The sequence below is a fragment of the Penicillium roqueforti genome (genome assembly GCF_015533775.1).
Source record: "Penicillium roqueforti strain LCP96 04111 chromosome Unknown scaffold_04, whole genome shotgun sequence".
NCBI classification, from domain to species: domain Eukaryota; kingdom Fungi; phylum Ascomycota; class Eurotiomycetes; order Eurotiales; family Aspergillaceae; genus Penicillium; species Penicillium roqueforti.
In genome coordinates, this window is record NW_024067568.1 from 2,076 (window position 1) to 18,243 (window position 16,168).

The 16,168-nt window shown below is 48.4% G+C and overlaps 7 protein-coding genes across 7 annotated transcripts; 3 read left to right on the forward strand and 4 right to left on the reverse strand.

The window, feature by feature from the left end:
• Positions 1-203: 203 nt before the first annotated feature.
• On the reverse strand, positions 204-957 carry LCP9604111_2833 (uncharacterized protein; the record flags this gene model as incomplete). Its single annotated transcript, XM_039070354.1, has 3 exons — positions 204-389; positions 446-564; positions 657-957. The coding sequence occupies 3 exons, from the start codon at positions 955-957 to the stop codon at positions 204-206; spliced, it is 606 nt and encodes a 201-aa protein (XP_038930788.1).
• Positions 958-2,057: 1,100 nt separating this feature from the next.
• On the forward strand, positions 2,058-2,380 carry LCP9604111_2834 (uncharacterized protein; the record flags this gene model as incomplete). Its single annotated transcript, XM_039070355.1, has 3 exons — positions 2,058-2,072; positions 2,123-2,306; positions 2,358-2,380. 3 exons carry the CDS (start codon positions 2,058-2,060, stop codon positions 2,378-2,380), a joined length of 222 nt encoding a protein of 73 aa, XP_038930789.1.
• An 878-nt stretch (positions 2,381-3,258) lies between these two features.
• LCP9604111_2835 (hybrid sensor histidine kinase/response regulator) lies at positions 3,259-7,907 on the forward strand (the record flags this gene model as incomplete). Its single annotated transcript, XM_039070356.1, has 9 exons — positions 3,259-3,326; positions 3,408-6,910; positions 6,968-7,214; positions 7,268-7,318; positions 7,373-7,535; positions 7,606-7,701; positions 7,758-7,766; positions 7,816-7,826; positions 7,877-7,907. The coding sequence occupies 9 exons, from the start codon at positions 3,259-3,261 to the stop codon at positions 7,905-7,907; spliced, it is 4,179 nt and encodes a 1,392-aa protein (XP_038930790.1).
• Positions 7,908-7,953: 46 nt separating this feature from the next.
• LCP9604111_2836 (BTB/POZ domain-containing protein) lies at positions 7,954-8,825 on the reverse strand (the record flags this gene model as incomplete). Its single annotated transcript, XM_039070357.1, has 3 exons — positions 7,954-8,526; positions 8,588-8,714; positions 8,767-8,825. The coding sequence occupies 3 exons, from the start codon at positions 8,823-8,825 to the stop codon at positions 7,954-7,956; spliced, it is 759 nt and encodes a 252-aa protein (XP_038930791.1).
• Positions 8,826-9,552: 727 nt separating this feature from the next.
• LCP9604111_2837 (uncharacterized protein) lies at positions 9,553-12,963 on the reverse strand (the record flags this gene model as incomplete). The annotated part of the gene is made up of 3 exons (XM_039070358.1): positions 9,553-11,138; positions 11,193-11,358; positions 12,340-12,963. 3 exons carry the CDS (start codon positions 12,961-12,963, stop codon positions 9,553-9,555), a joined length of 2,376 nt encoding a protein of 791 aa, XP_038930792.1.
• A 42-nt stretch (positions 12,964-13,005) lies between these two features.
• On the reverse strand, positions 13,006-13,928 carry LCP9604111_2838 (uncharacterized protein; the record flags this gene model as incomplete). Its single annotated transcript, XM_039070359.1, has 3 exons — positions 13,006-13,402; positions 13,460-13,544; positions 13,613-13,928. The coding sequence occupies 3 exons, from the start codon at positions 13,926-13,928 to the stop codon at positions 13,006-13,008; spliced, it is 798 nt and encodes a 265-aa protein (XP_038930793.1).
• Positions 13,929-14,537: 609 nt separating this feature from the next.
• LCP9604111_2839 (uncharacterized protein) lies at positions 14,538-15,236 on the forward strand (the record flags this gene model as incomplete). The annotated part of the gene is made up of 1 exon (XM_039070360.1): positions 14,538-15,236. The coding sequence occupies one exon, from the start codon at positions 14,538-14,540 to the stop codon at positions 15,234-15,236; it is 699 nt and encodes a 232-aa protein (XP_038930794.1).
• Between the last annotated feature and the right edge of the window lie 932 nt (positions 15,237-16,168).

Genomic DNA, 16,168 nt, shown 5'->3' on the forward strand with positions numbered 1-16,168 from the left:
GGTTTCTGCCTAATGAAAAAAAAAAAAAAAACCATAACAAATAAACAGACGAGTGCATTCCTCGGGATTATACCTGGGGGTGTGTTGGATATGGTGGTCACCTGACCATCAGCCCGGTACGGCAGGCACCAACCCCCATAACTAGATAGTTAGGCATTCTGCCCTTTAGGAATTGACAACTCTCTCCCTCTTCAATCGCATCACTACACTGTAGTCGCATCAGTATATAATCCAGTAGTATCCTGGACTCCGGTAGTAGGCTTGAGTGAATACAGACCGGCGCGTGTTGACGGAGTCACGATGGAACCTATGGTCTCTGTGGCCATGGCAAGAGGACTAAACCCAGCGGCTACAGCGACCGCAGAGCCAGTGGATGAGGCCCCGGGAGTCTGCTTAGTATTAGCACAAAAGAATGGCATCTTTATCCTCTATCTTCCCAACATACGGCGACAGAGTCTGACCACCGTGAGCAGACCAACCGGGCATCATCATGGTCATTTTCATACCAGCAAATTCCTAGAACAACGTCAATCCAATAAACTTCCTTATTAAACCGAACATATACTAACAGTCATGTTAGCCTTTCCCAAAATAATCAAGCCAGCATCAATCAGCCGCTGAGTGATAGCTCCGTTCTTTGACGCCTTGGCTCCTACGAACGCATATGACCCAGCTGTGGTGCTCATGCCAAGCTCCGATGCTGTGACAAAGCAATCTTTCAGAACTATGGGAATTCCATGAAAAGGACCCCAGGTTTGTCTGGCGCTCCTCATCACGAGCCTTGGCGGTTGCGAGGACTTTGTCCCGTGGGGCAGGAGAGATTAGCGCATTGAGTGCAGGCTCATAGCGATCTATTTGTGCCAAATACTCTTCCACGTCCTGAGCGCTCGTGGTCTTGTTCTCATCGAGTAGGCGCTGCAGGTCGACCGCATTGGTCGTGAGGACGTTGATGGTCATTTCTGCGCTGGAACTTGAGATTCAGGTAAGGGGCAAATTTTGTTACTAGTGCCTTTGTTGGTGATATTAATTGTAGCATCGTGTGAGTACGTATATATAGATCCTGCTGCCTGATTGCGGAGCGAAGCGAAGCAATTATATCGCATTATTTATTCTGGTAGCCTTAAGGGTAGTTACTGATAACATATTGATACTTCGAGATTACCGAAACGTTCACCCGTTGTCACCGATGGAGGCAACATCTTTGTATCAAAGCCGCTCGAGAAAGCAACTCATCTAGCTCCCACATTGTAGCTTGCAACTGTGTGGATAGCAAGTGGTGAAACTTAGTGGCTAAAGTAGGACACACAGCAATTGATCAAGTCCCAGGCACCAGAAATGGGACTGGAATTTTCTTTCAACATACTAGTAGGGATCTTTCGATCTGGTTGCAGTTCGGTTGATCTGAGGCGCTGGCCCCGCACGGGAGCCCGATGGACGACAACTTGAGGATCGTTGAATTTACATTAACTAGTTAATTGAGTATCATTGACAGACTACACATAGAATATGAGGACCTGTAGAATTGACGACGAAAATGACCGCTTTCAACGCTAGAAAAGGATACGATTGTCACGCCGCTTGACCAAAAATTTCTCTCGTGTCTGATCAGATATATAAGACCTTTTGATGCCTAGAGTCAGTGCCAATACAACCAAATCAGGAAATAATAGGATATTTGAGCAGGTACAGATGAAAGGAAGTTGAATATAGACTCGAAAATTAGCCCGCTACGTAACTGCATACATGGAGCAACCAACTAGGAACTCGCCTAGATATTATTCCGTAAATTGGCGAATCCAAAACCAGAATATGCAGTCACAATTAGATAAGAATCTTGAAAATATGTTACTATTCCTGTCTATGAACCATAATAACCGGTTGGGGCAGTAATGAGTATGACGATTAAGAATGACGTCGTGCTATGTTAGACAGCGTTCAACCTCAACATAAATAGTGCCTGTTTCCGGCGATATAGAACTTTTCCTATACTCAGCAAACCAAGCAAAACTTACTACAATCTTAAACCAATTTTTATCTTCTAATCTTCTATCTTCAATATGGATACCGTCAAGGTTGGTGGATTTTCTCACACCTACCCTAACACAAACTCACATGGATACAGAACGCCGCCAACTATGTTGCCGAGACCGTGCAGGGAACTGGCGCTGAGGCTTCCAAGGAGACCAACAAGCAAGTCGCAAAGGATGACGATGCCAAGCTGAGCACTCGTGCCGCCGCTGCGAAGGATGCTCTTGTCGACAAGAAGGATGAGAAGTCTCACGATGTTAAGGCCGATGTTCACAAGGGTAAGTTCATACACCTGATACCTCCATAGTCAGTTACTTACAATTTTGCAGAACAAGTTAAGCATCAAAACTAAGGGATATTGTTTGGTATGGGTCGATGTTACAGTACCAATTGCTCTCCCCTAATCCCGCGGGTCGGGTACGAGGCATATGTTCATAGTACTAGTAGAAGAATACGCTTGTTTTTGAGTGGAGGATGCTGTTCCGCCAATCACATTAAATGAATACCCTACTTATTTCATTTCAACGAATTGGTGCTTTAATAGGTGCTTTAATAACCGGCTGCAAGTTATTTTCTTGCCCGAACTTCAGCTTTCACCACTATAGGATTTATACTATTTGTACTATGTGTCTATACTTATTTATTCTACTGATAGCTTGGAAAGCATGGTTGAAGATGCATGTCGGCAGTTGATCGTTTACCAATATAATTCTCTTCAAACAGTCTTCACACAATATATTTCTATATGTTGCGGGCTTATTGCTCGCGTCTGAAAATCTATATCGATGATACCTATTCTGAATTCGGCTTATTATTTCGCGAGTGAAACTCACGTTCCTAGGATTATATCCGGCCCAAGGATCTATAGTATGGTTTCTAGGCACGCTCTTGGTCGTTCCTAGGAATCGGACTCGTAGTATTTCTAGAATGTACGATCATTATATCGCACATCTCAAAAGATCGATCGATTAGTGGTCATCTGGACAAGTAGGATAGCTTATGACGTAATGTCTATAACGGCCTTTCAGTATCCCTTGGCAGTGATATGGTTCGATGACATCATGGAAAAATTCGATCTACCGCCAAGAGCCATCGGGCTGTAGAAACTCCCATTGGACACTGCCTTGGAAATCACCCTCGGGCTCTCTTGCTGTGTACCGAATTTGATATTATTTCTAACCCCTTGAGAAAGATGTTCTCCTCCAAACGCCTGACCGCTGGATTTTCACTATGGCCGCGTCCGAAGGTGCTGCTGTCCAGTCACACTATAGATTGGCCCAGGAACGGGAATTCTACAAGTAAGACCTTTTTCATCCTGGATCGCGTCCCCTTGTCCTCCACAGGTGATACAGATACTGACTGATATGGCATTGGGGCAGATATGTTCCGCGCGAACTTTCCGCATCGCATTATGCCCCCTTTGATCATGCCAGCGAGAAAACGTTCATCCCGCAACCGTCGCGGGATTCGGCCATGACCTCCTTCGCCCAGCTAGGCGTCATGCGTCTAGGCACCCGACGAGCCATGATTTCTCTATTCGATAAAACCCACCAACATGTCGTTGCAGAGGCAACTCGGACATTGGGACTAATCGGTGGGAGAATCCGAGACGAACACGACCGGCTTCGGCTAGGTTGCTGTGTGCTCCCGAAAGAGAGGGGCATTTGCCAGCACGTCGAAGATTTACCCTCTAAGGAATATTCAGAAGCCGGCGAGGTCCTCGAATCTCGTTCGCTGGTTATTTTGGATATGACGCAGGACGAACGGTTCAGGTCAAGTCAACTGCCGCACGCGTTGTCTGATGTGCGCTTCTATGCTGCAGTGCCTATCGTGAGCCCTAAAGGGTTCACGATTGGTGCCTACAGTGTGATGGACCACGAGCCAAGGACCTCGGGTCCCGATCAACATGATCTGCAGTTTATGAAGGACATGGCTGCAACGATCATGGAACACCTGGCCATGGATCACTCCACTCGCAAAAGTCGCCAGGCGGAACGGATGATCCTCGGACTGGGAAGTTTCGTTGAGGGCAGGTCGACGCTTCGCGGATCGTGGCGAGAAGCCAATGCACAGTATGTCGCCTCCGAACAGTCCGGGGAGACCACCGAGGGTCAATTGAATATTCAGCAACAGAATCTGCAACAGGTCGCCAAGGAAAAGATTGAGAAGGACCTTGTCATCCGCCAGCATTCTAGGGTTCCTACCAATGATTCCGCATCGAAAAGTGATAGCAATACTAGAGGCAGACAACAGCCGAGTGTAGAGGTCAACAAAGCGGATGGGTCGGTTCGAAGCGTCCTTGCGGGCGAAAGTCTACAGGATGACTCTCTTCCGACCGGCATCAAACACGTTTTCTCGCGCGCGGCCAACTTGATCAGGGAGTCGATTGGAGCTGAGGGAGTCATGTTCCTCGATGCGAATAGCAACCGTTTTGGGAGTCTCGTCAAACATAGCCGGAAGGTTTCTGGCCCCAGCTTAAAAAGTCCGACATCGAGTAGTGACGAAAGTACCGATTCTGCGTCTTCTCAACGCAACTATACCAAGGGTAACCAGAAGGGTGAGAAGAACAGGAATCTTGTGTCTGAATGCATGGGCTTTTCGAGCTCGAGGGTGTCGAGCATAAACGACCAGATGAGGGCCGGTCAAGCAGTTGTGGTTCCAGAGCCTCTGTTCAGCTCGTTGATCCGGCGATACCCCCACGGTAAAATCTTCACTTACAACGCCAATGGAATGGTTTCCGAAGATAGCGATCCCTCATGGAATCTGTCCGAGCCTGATCACGTCCCGACTTCCGGGGCGCCTCGCTCCAAAGACCGATCCCTCGCCAGTAAACGGCGACGCAAGCCAACATTCCAACAAGATGCCAATAGTCTGATAAAAATCTTCGGTGATGCCAGAAATATTTTGCTTCTACCCATATGGGACTCGGAAAGAAACCGATGGTATGCCGGAACACTAGTGTGGACGAACGATCCGGAGCGCGTTTTCACCATTGAAAATGAGCTCGTGTACATCTCTGCTTTTGTTAATAGTATCATGGCCGAAATTCGTCGACTCGACGTGGAGGTGGCGGACAAGGCTAAAACCAACCTTGTCAGCAGCATCACCCACGAGCTTCGGAATCCACTGCATGGAATACTGGGCACGGCAGACATTCTGAGTGACACCGCCATGAATGCTCTGCAGCATGGTATGGTCCATACCATAGAGTCGTGTGGTCGCACCCTCCTTGATACCATCAACAGTCTGCTTGATCTCACGTTCATCGACAAGTATCAGAAGAAACGGTCTCGCATGAGTGGGAAGCCGGGAGAGAATCAATCGAGTTTACCGGCCACTTCGACCAAGGAGGGTCGCATGCAAAGCAAAGACCGTGGCGAGAATATTTCTTTCTCCCACGTCAAACTGGACGCGATTCTCGAGGAGGTCACGGAGTGTGTGTTCGCTGGATACAGCTTTTACAATCATCCCGAGGCGCCGCCTCCAGCCTTGGCCAATCTTTCTTCGCGGTGGGCTGGTCCAGCGAGCACGTCGGATCAGGTTGGCCCTCGAGCTAGCCAAGTCACGATCATTTTCGACATCCAGCCAGATACAGAATGGGACTTCTGGACACATGCTGGTGCTTGGCGTCGCATACTGATGAATGTTTTCGGTAATGCGCTCAAGTACACACCCTCAGGCTACATCTACCTTGGGTTGAAGTCATCCCAGAGGGACACAGAGTCTGGTGGAGAAGTGCCGAATGATCAAGGAGAGGAATTTGAGGTTACTCTTACAGTGAAGGACACTGGGAAGGGTATTGGGCCCGAATATTTGCAAAGCGACCTTTTCACTCCGTTTCAACAAGAGGATTCGCTTGCGTCTGGGAGCGGACTAGGACTGAGCATTGTTCGCCAGGCTGTTGGATTGCTCGGCGGCTCAATCGAAATTGAATCCACAAAGGGAGTTGGCACTCAGCTCTCGATTCGGACACCACTCACCCCGTCATCTGGTCCAGACACTTCGTCAACCGGCTCTACGTTTAGTTCACCACGGAAACATACTCAGGGCAAAACAATCGGACTCCTAGGGTTCGGGTCATCTCTCCGCTCTCAACGAGACATCGTCTTGTACTCATCTTTGGAGCGGCTGTGTCGGGACTGGTTTGATATGGAGGTGACAAGCGTATCGTCCCTAGAGGGCGAAAACGTCTCCTTTGACTTTTACTTGGCTGTGCAGACGGAATTAGACTCTGAGCATGTTGAAGGAAGAAACCTGTTCAATTTTAAACCAGGTCTCACCAACGGGGATGGTCGCAGCTCACCGGTTGTGGTAATTTGTCAATCACCCGAGGAAGCACACAGAATGTTCGTTGCAGCCAAGAACCGGGGCGAAACGCCTCTCTTCGAGTTTATTAGCCAGCCATGTGGACCCCGGAAACTGGCTCGGGCATTGGATATTTGTATCAAACGACAACTCGACCAACAATCTGGCCGGCCTAATACTGATGAGCCGACTCGCTGGGTAGAAATGCCTGAGTCCTCATATCTACCATTAGACATTGCAGCTAGTGACCCACCCAAAGATAGGATGAAGATCGGTAAGCGACCAACAACGGAGACGATGCGCAGTCCAGAAAGTCGGATTTCTCGATCCCCGTCTCACAAGGGAAATTTGGAAGACGATGCACATGCCGCCCAGCCGACCTCGCCTTCTAAGATAGAGGCGGAACCAGAGACCCCCGGACCATCCGTCCTTCTGGTTGATGATAATCATGTGAACCTCCAATTGCTTTGTGCCTACACAAAGAAGGACAATTATCATTACATGACAGCCAAGAATGGGGAAGAGGCAGTTGAAGTATATAAAGCACACCACGGGAAGTTTCGGGTTGTTGTCATTGGTATGTTCAAAGTTCGAACTTTTCTTTCCTGGATTTGGTTTGATGCTGATCAATTAGACATCTCAATGCCAGTCATGGATGGCCTTGAAGCGTCCCGACAAATACGTCGCTTAGAGAAAGGCTATCGAGCCAAGATGACCGAATCGGAACAACAAACAACGCCCCCCACAGTCATCGCCGCTTTGACTGGGCTCGACAGTATTGAAGCCCAGAAGGAGGCATTTGGTTCTGGCGTCGACACTTTCCTTGTTAAGCCAGTCAAGCGCCGAGATTTGCAGGCCATTCTACGGCGAATGAACGTAGAGTGAGCTAATTAGCACCACTTTATTTTGTGTTGTCCTCACTTAACTGCTTGAGGCCCGGGGCCTCGATGAAAATACAGGCTGTTATCTCAAGCCGAGGGAAAAGGTATTACACTAGCAGACACCCTTTCGGAAGGATAATTCTAATGGAGTAGTCTAGCTTATCCCTCTATGAAGCGAAATCCGATTCTGCCAGGTCAAGAGTGGCTAGACGTTTACGAAGATCTCCACATTCCGCAAAGGCCTCGATCATTCATCTCGGTACCGACTTTCTCAGCATTCTAGATACCTACCCAGAGTTTACCAAGATTTTACAGCAACTGGTCAGTTATTCTTTCTCTACCAATTCCAATTCGAACACAACTTCGAATTTCCACAACCATAACAACCTAGAACGTCTGTATAGATCTCACCGTTGGTTCAATCAACCTAGACCAAGCACCCCTTGAAGCTAGTGACGACGACGATAGATTCGATTACGACCCTATCGTCAGTCTCTCAGTATCTAGAGAGATAGAATAGAAAAGTAAGAGAAAGTGAGGAAGAGCAGCGAAGTAGGTTATTGGGGCGCTAACCCAAAAAAGGCAACACTAACTTGAAAAGGCAATTCACAGGTCCGCCGTTTAGTTACATGGTCAATTTGATACTAACAAGATTAGATTAGCGCGAAATATTCCCTCACAAAAGAAGCGTAATATCTCCGAGAAAGAGATGACCACTCAGATTACAATAAGAGAGACCTCAAAGAGCCGTAACCCTCTCATCCTGGCAAAACGGGCATGCAGTGAAGTACTCTGCCATGTCCACCTGGATCTGCCATTTCGCAAAGCAAGACAAACAAGAGAAAGACTGGACGATACGGACCCTTGTGGATGCAGACTGGGGCAACCACCTCTGCGAGAGAAGGACGAGATCGGTAGCAAGGCCGGGGGCTTCTTCAAGCAGTTTCTCGAATCCCTTCTTCTCGCGCAGCTCCCTCCGGTGTATCTGACAAACCGCTACTACCACATCCCGAAGACCTCGATCCAACTTTGGTGTTGTTTTGTATGCCTGGAAAGCAGCAACCAAGAATTCAACCGAGTCCCAGTGATCTTGAGCGAGAGTGACGAATGTTAGCTTTGCTTGAACTTTGAGATATTCCACCTCGAATTTGTCGGCAATGGAGTATACTTTGACGTTGAACAACAGGGGACACATTTGGTGCTCGGGTTCGTTGATGTCGTAGTGTAGTCCGTAGAAGGAGCGTATCATGGCTTCCACGACGCGTGGATGCTCGTCCTTTATTTCGAATACATGAGCATCCTCGTCGCTCTCCTGTATCATTAAAGTCAGCTGGGCGCGTGGATAATGAAGGGCTTGGGCTTTGGAAACATACACTGGAGAGATCAGCGAAATGTCTGCAGAAAGTCTCAGATCTGCTGCAGACTACGATTCGGTGCACGCTCAAAACTTGGTCAGCGGTGTAGATTGTGAGATCGGAGAAGATGCCTGTACGGTGGAAACTGTCTTCTGTCAGTTCCCTCATTCATACAATGTGTAGACTCAAGAACTTACTTTCCAAGTCGATGGACAAACCGATCAGTGCCCTCGACGCTGTTGGAAGTGAGTTCCATCGCGAAGGCGTGTTGTGGCTAGCTTTGATGCGAAAGGAACGCGAAGGGAAATATGTGAAGAGGAAAGGTAACGTTGAAAGGATTCAGACCTTTTTGGGTAACAACGATAAGTGGTGTAGCTTTTGAGCCTCAGCTTGCAACCTTCAAAAGGCAGGCACAGCTTGTTACTGTATCTAGTTTAGACATATAGTAACTAAACCCTACGCGTCTTCGGCTACGGAGATTTACACCCCTCATGTATTCCGTGGGACTTGTCAAATGGCAATGAGAGCCACGACTTCAGGAACGTCCACGAGAAAGTCCGGTTTGTTGTTTGATGCAGACCTACATGGACCTCATACATATGGTAATGTCATGGTCCCTGTGGTAGGTGAAGCAGCATATGCTACGGCACCCTCTGCCTGCGCTGTCTCGTGAGCTACGGTGAGATGGTGGTCAGAGAGATGGGGAGGAGAGAAGAAGAAGAGAAGAAGAGAAATGGGGGGAGGACCCCTTTTATACCCCAAACCCACGTGCCTTCCTCGAGTGCGACAGGTCCCTCGCATCTTCCTGTCAATGGCACATGGCACCTTCCAGTTTACATTGTTTGCCTTTTTTGTTTATACGGGGAACTTCCAAGGTGTAGGAAGGAGCCATGAAGCCAATATCACATTATGCTAATTCCTTGTAGTGCAATTTTAAGTAAACACTATAGCTGAGAATGCACCTTCATATTATGCCATTTTCTCTAGTTTACAAGAGCTCCAGGTCCCTTTCCAAGTATCGCCCTCACACTGTCTCTCCCAGTATCCCTATGATCTTGTGGAGAAGAAGCCGAGGTCTTGCTATCAGGGTCGGTGTCATATACAACGGTACCATTGACTGCATGAACAGATCGATAGTATGACCGCCCATTCATCTCACCTTCGAAGACATTGCTGGTGTCACCCCAAGAGCTTGAGTTTCCACCAGTGACGGATTTATACTGCGCCGTGCCAGATTGACTTGTGTGTAGGTATGATGGCCCCGAGGTCAAGGTGTAAGTAGAAATACCGAGACCTCCTGTTGCCTCGTAATCAAGACCCCTCTTCATCCAAGAGTCAATCGTCATCCCACTCGAGGTGATGCCATAAGTTGCATTGACAGCCAGGGGGTACTGAAACGCAATGCTGTTTGAGATGGGTGTGTCTCCGAGCTCGGTAATGGTATTATTGCCAGTTGTAATTTGTCTGTTAAATTGACTGTATCCTTGCTGGTTGAGGAGACCGTGGTTGGAGAAGGATAGTGTCTGTGACCACGAGTACAGAGAAGAGGATGCTCTGAAAACTCGCTCGACAACCACAGAGTACGACAAGGAATCATTTCCGCCGGTCTCATTGTAGATAAGATTCCGAGTCACAGCAAACATAGGCAAGGGAGCATCCACCGTAGGTCCATTTTTGTCAAGAGTGGCATTTCCCTTAGAGGCTGAGCTGTCGTCATCGATATATATGAAGATATTTCCTGTGACAACCCAATATGAGCCGACAGTGTTGGCAAATGTGGCCTTCCCATCTGCCGAGACATCCAGACCAGTCACCCGGATCTCAAACGAGTGCTGCTTTCCGTCTTGAATCATGGGGAGAAATGGGGAAATATCAATCTCCGGCTGTCGAAGATCAAATGCATCAGTGCCAACAACCGGACGCCAGAATCCCGGAGCCACGCCTCCCGTAAAGATAATAGGGAATGGCCAGACAAGGCCGGCAAGGATCCCATCGATATAGAGCTGAACTTCACGAAAAGGAGTGTACCCATATAGCCCACCGACAGTGCTTTCAAAGTCTTGGGTATCTTCAGAAAAGACATTGGACCACCAGAACTCTTCTTCTGATTGTCCACATGCCGATATTGACACAACAGCACGCGATGCCGCAGCAGGGATCTCGTACATGACTGTTGTGTTGTCTGTGGGAAGCTGGAATGCACTTGGAGAGTTTGATGCCGACTTTTTGGCCGAGATTGGAAGAATCATATCCGCAGTTTTGACATTGTGTTCTCCAGAGAAGTGCGCGGTTAGCGTGGCATTGAACGAACCGGTATAAATGTCGTTGATGATATTTCCCAAGTCAAATATCAGCTTCTGGGGACTCTTCCATAGTGAATTATACTGTGACATCTCTTTGACATAAGTCCAGACGATCCCATTGATTGTCGGCTCTGCCGTTGAAGTCCGGAACACTTCATTGTCTCCGAGGTACATGAGTGCCAGGCGGTCAAATTGCTTCCCCCGGGAGGTGACTGTGAGATTGATTCGTACAGTATCAAAGTCGCAGTTTGGAGGCTCATAGTCGCCTAAATAGTTGCAATATTAGACTACAAGTAGAAGTAACTCTCGAGACCTCTTACCAACAAACGGTGCTCCATAACTGGCTCCAAAAACATGATCCATGAGCAATATGTCGACATCGCAGTTGCCGTTTCCACTGGAATCGAGCGATATTGGCTGATATAGCTGGAAAAACTCCTGCAAACCAGTAGAGCTAGGTGCCTGCGATGAAACGCCAGCAATGGACTGTAATCCGCTTCGGAGCGAGGAAGCCGATGGGAGATGCCCCAAAAGCAACAACCCACATATGGCGAACAGAACCATAATAACTAGTAATCCAAAGCTTGGATTTTCTCTTCGCAATTTGCTGCGGGTGTCGTCTACCCTTATTTCTAAATCGTGGTGGTCAATAGACCGCACAGTGTCCGCAGTTGTGTAAGCTTCTTGGGGCTTCAATGCTTCTTGACTGAGTACCGACCTGCGATGCGATTTGAAAACATTGAAAAATGCGACCGCAATGCAGAAAAGAATAATAAATAACAACCATGCAGCTAGCTGCGTAAAACAATACTCCATTGGGAATTGGGGGTCCGTTGGCGGTTGAAACGAGTGCCCTGGAGGAACTAGCATGTTAGCTCCGCCCGTGTGAGCCAGTTAAAATATTAGATTCTATCCAAGATGGTGCCAGGCTAAAGGCTATGTAACCTTGGAAGTGACTCTTGCGATGCAATATATGAAGGATGACGTTGCTGAAGATAAGATGCATAAAGAGGGGAAGGTGCGGCGGAGTTCCGACGCAAGCCCAGGGCTAGCTATGTAACCCTAATATCACTATTCATACGGAGTAATGAACGGTTATCAGTCCGAATGTTGATAGACCTCAATGCTTCGACCTTGACTGTTAATGTCATGGATATTTCTCGGGAGGTAAAGTCTTCAAGAAAGTTGTATTCTGCAACAAGATAACATTATTGGCTAATTTGACAGCTGTCACTTAGGTAGACCATTGTGGTCATTTTTGAGTTGAGCAAATACCAATCTCGGCACAGCAGTCTATGGGAAGCTATATAGATGAAAATAATTGAATCCAACCCCAAGAATGACAGAATCTGGCCGCCCACCAGGCACCAATCACATATGTGTACGGCTTTGGGGCATTCAACTTCTGGTCCATCAACACCCGCCACTGGGGCCCTCAGATGCGGAGAGAAAGGATGGCCGAGATACCTTGAAAAACGCGATCGGAGCAATCATAGTGCACATCCATCCATTGCCGATCGCATTGAGCATGGGTTGAGTGACGACGGCTCTAGTGCATGCAAGGATATTTCGCACAAAATTTGCCACAGCAACACCGCTAGATGCTTTCTTGGGAGTGAACTCCGTCAGAGCGGTCTGCACAGTGCCCATGACAAGCATCATGCCGAGCCCGAAGCAGATAGAGGCGACACAAGGGACCGCCCACTGCACACCCTTTTCAGCGGACCAGCCGTACCAAATCAACGAGGCTGGATACAGTGTCAAAGCCAGCCAGATATTCTCTCTCATCCGGTCCTCGGGAAAGTACTTGATCATGCTGTTATCATCGTAGCGATTGGGCTTGGTTGGCTCACGAACCATGATGTGGTTGATCCAGCGACCACCAAAAGTTGACGAGATAGCGTACTCGATTGTCGGTGCTAAATACACAAGACCCACCTCCAAAATGCTGAAATTGTAGAGGGCCTTGCCGAAGACGGAGACATCCATGATGTACATGGTAAAGAAGGCGATGACGCCAGACCAAATTACGACGATGACGGGCTGGAAGCGGAGCAGGGCCAATGCCTTGAACGGGCCAAAGATGGACATGAATATTTTGACGAAAATGCTGGTGCTCTTCTGCTTTTCGGTCTACGGCTTTGGCTCACGCTTTGCGATCGTCTCCGGCAAACACAGGAAAATGAACTTCAGCATCACACCGCCAAAGATGGCGAGAAACCAGAGGGTACTTCGCCAGCCGAGACCCTGATTTAAAGCACCACCGATCACGGGCGCCAGACCGTGCCCGCAGAGAGGGCCCAGTTGGAAGACTCCCATAGCTTTGGCTCGTGCTTTCGGATCCCAGATATCGGCGACGGTTCCCACGCCCACGGATTGGACGGAAGCTGCGGCTCCACCGCTGAGCACTCGGAAAACGATCAACATTGTGACGTTGACACTGACGGCACTGATGCAGGAGAAAGTCAAGAAGAGAAAAAATGAGAGGAGATAGGTCGTTCGCCGTCCATGCTTCTCGGACAGTGCGGACCTATACTTCGTGGTTAACAAGGGTAGCTCTCATTTCTCAATTTGCAGGTCTACTTACCACCAGATAGGAGTGAAAGCCATGGCGAGCAAGTAGAGTGCCACCGACAAGTTTGCAACCGTCGGAGTCGTATCGAGGTCATACGCTACCTCGGCCCCGCTGTGATTTTATCAATGGGTAATCATCCACAGGGAAACAAGCAATAGCACCCACGGAAGAAGATAGAGGAGCCCGTGGAGGAAGTAATGGCAGCGAAGCTGACAGTCACAGTCATCGCCCATTTGGTTCCATTCCCATATTCACGCGGGTTGGTGATTTCAGGAATAACGGAGAATCCGCCCAGCAGGCCTCGCCGCCCCGAGCGAGGGACAACAACAATCTCTGGTCCTATAGTGCTCGCTATTGGTTCCACTTTCCCTGGAGACTTGATGGGCTGAGTGGGCGGAGACTCTGTGGCAGACATTTCAAAATCGCGGTTGAGGTTGAGATTGTTGATGGCCACGCCATGGTCCTTCTCGTCACTCGGCATTCTTCCGGTCAAAAGTGGAAATTGGTGAATAGTAGAGCTGGGCGGATGCCACGATGCTTATACCCAGACACATTGTGTGTACGGGTTCTTCGGGGAGATAGGTCATTTCCCAGGACAGTAAAGCCGAGCAAGAAAATGCCGGGGTGGACACAGGCCAGACGATTTTAGACCATTGAAGAATGTGACCATGATGTACTCCATGAACGGGAGAAAGCCAAAGAAAAGAAACGAGGACGTTTGATGTCCGGGCGCCGCTACACTAGTGAGCTTGGTGCGCCTATCACCGGGGCCGTGCAGATCTCTTGGGTACTTTAAGTATTCCCCGGGGCCCTCCACGCAGAAAATCAATACATTTGAAGTCGCGAGACCGCTAAACACGAATTGTGTATATGATGACACATATTTCCAGAAAGGGAGACCGACAAGACATAGGAGGGAAAATAGTTCTGTGGGGATCAAGATCGTACTGATAGATAACAAGCATCAGTAGCTTTCTCCATGGAGAATTCGGCCCGGAGATACTAACCAGAAAATGCCGAGCCGACCTTGCTGGGTACAAAAGGTGCCTAACACGCTCAATATTGATTGACTCTGAGATAACCCGACACGATGTCCGCTTCACGCCCCACGATCCTTATCATCGGTATTTCACGTGGCCTTGGCCACGCCATGGCGGTCGAATTCCTAGAAAAGGGATGGAATGTTGTTGGGACAGTCCGCGGAGAGTCGCGAAAATTACTCCACGAGCTAGAAGACAAGTACAACGGTCTGATTGACATCGAGACCTTGGACATTTGCCAACCCGATCAAATCCAGGCGCTAGACAAGTGTTTGTCGGGAAAGATATTCGATATCCTCTTTGTCAACGCTGGAACAACGAATCGTGACCAAACCCAAAAAATTGGCGATGTATCAACCGAGGAGTTTGTACATGTCATGGTTACGAATGCGCTCAGCCCCATGCGTGTCGTTGAACGTCTGGCACATCACGTGGCTCCGAAAGGTCTTATTGGTGTGATGTCCTCTGGACAGGGAAGCATCAGCAACAATGAAACCGGTCAGCGAGAGGTATATCGTGGCACTAAAGCCGCGCTGAACATGTACATGCGAAGCTTTGCAGCTCGTCAGGCCCCATCACGTCCAATGGTGGTGATGGCTCCAGGGTGGGTCAAAACCGAGCTGGGGGGTGCGGACGCTCGGCTTACCATCGAAGAAAGCATTCCCAGCTTGGTCAATGTACTTATTGCAAAGCAAGAACGACCCGGACTCGAATACCTCGACTACCTCGGCCGAACTGTTCCTTGGTGAAACATAATCACGTGGCTATATGAGCCTTCATTTTTGTTTTGGCCAGAGTCTCCCTTTTTTTCTTTCTTGTTCCTTCTTTAGATGTAGATTCTAAATCATATCAACCGTGTTTCGCGATCAGTACTCACTAGAACACCAATCCATTATTGTACATCTAGATAAATCAATATAACACTAATTTAAAGGCTATACACAGAAAAGTCCTCTGACGGTTTATGCTTTTTGTCGGTCTTATATATATCCAAGAAGACATCTACGAAGAGATTCAAAAAGACATTCACAAAGACGACTACAAGATACGTTCAACATGGCACGGTATATTCCTTATCATTATCTTGTTCTTGCATCAACCCACTATTGACCTTTGGTCCTTGGAACGCTCTGAGCTCTTGTTTTGGAATCTGAGAATTCCGCTGGAGTCCGTATAGGCTGCCAGAGTAGTTCTGTCGCCTTTTTTTCGAGACAGCTCATCAAAACGCTTAGTGACGACACATCTCTTGTCATCACGCTTGAGGCAGTCTGCCTCCAGACGAGTTTCTACGGCCCACTCGACTGCGAAGCGACGTTCTCGCGTCGTGGGTACATTGTACTCTTGGTGTGTGCTCATTTAGATGTTCAACGTACTCTCAGTGTGCACTCAGTGCGCTCTCGCTGAGATTTTCAAACTTAATCTCAGTGTATGCTCGTTGAGATGCTCAATGTGCCCTCGACACATGATCATTGTCTGCTCATCGAGATGCTCGCGAGGCACGTGGAGACATGGTAGGTGTCGAGCGGAGTGTCCGAATTGGCGCAAGCAGACCTTTTACCAAGGACTCAGCATGATCGTGGGTTTCTTGATCTGATTGTAAACACTGGAGATGGCGGACGAAGTTGACTCTGTCATCTGGCGGAAGGTGAGTGTGGAAGGCTTGCAGAACTCATACAGTGTT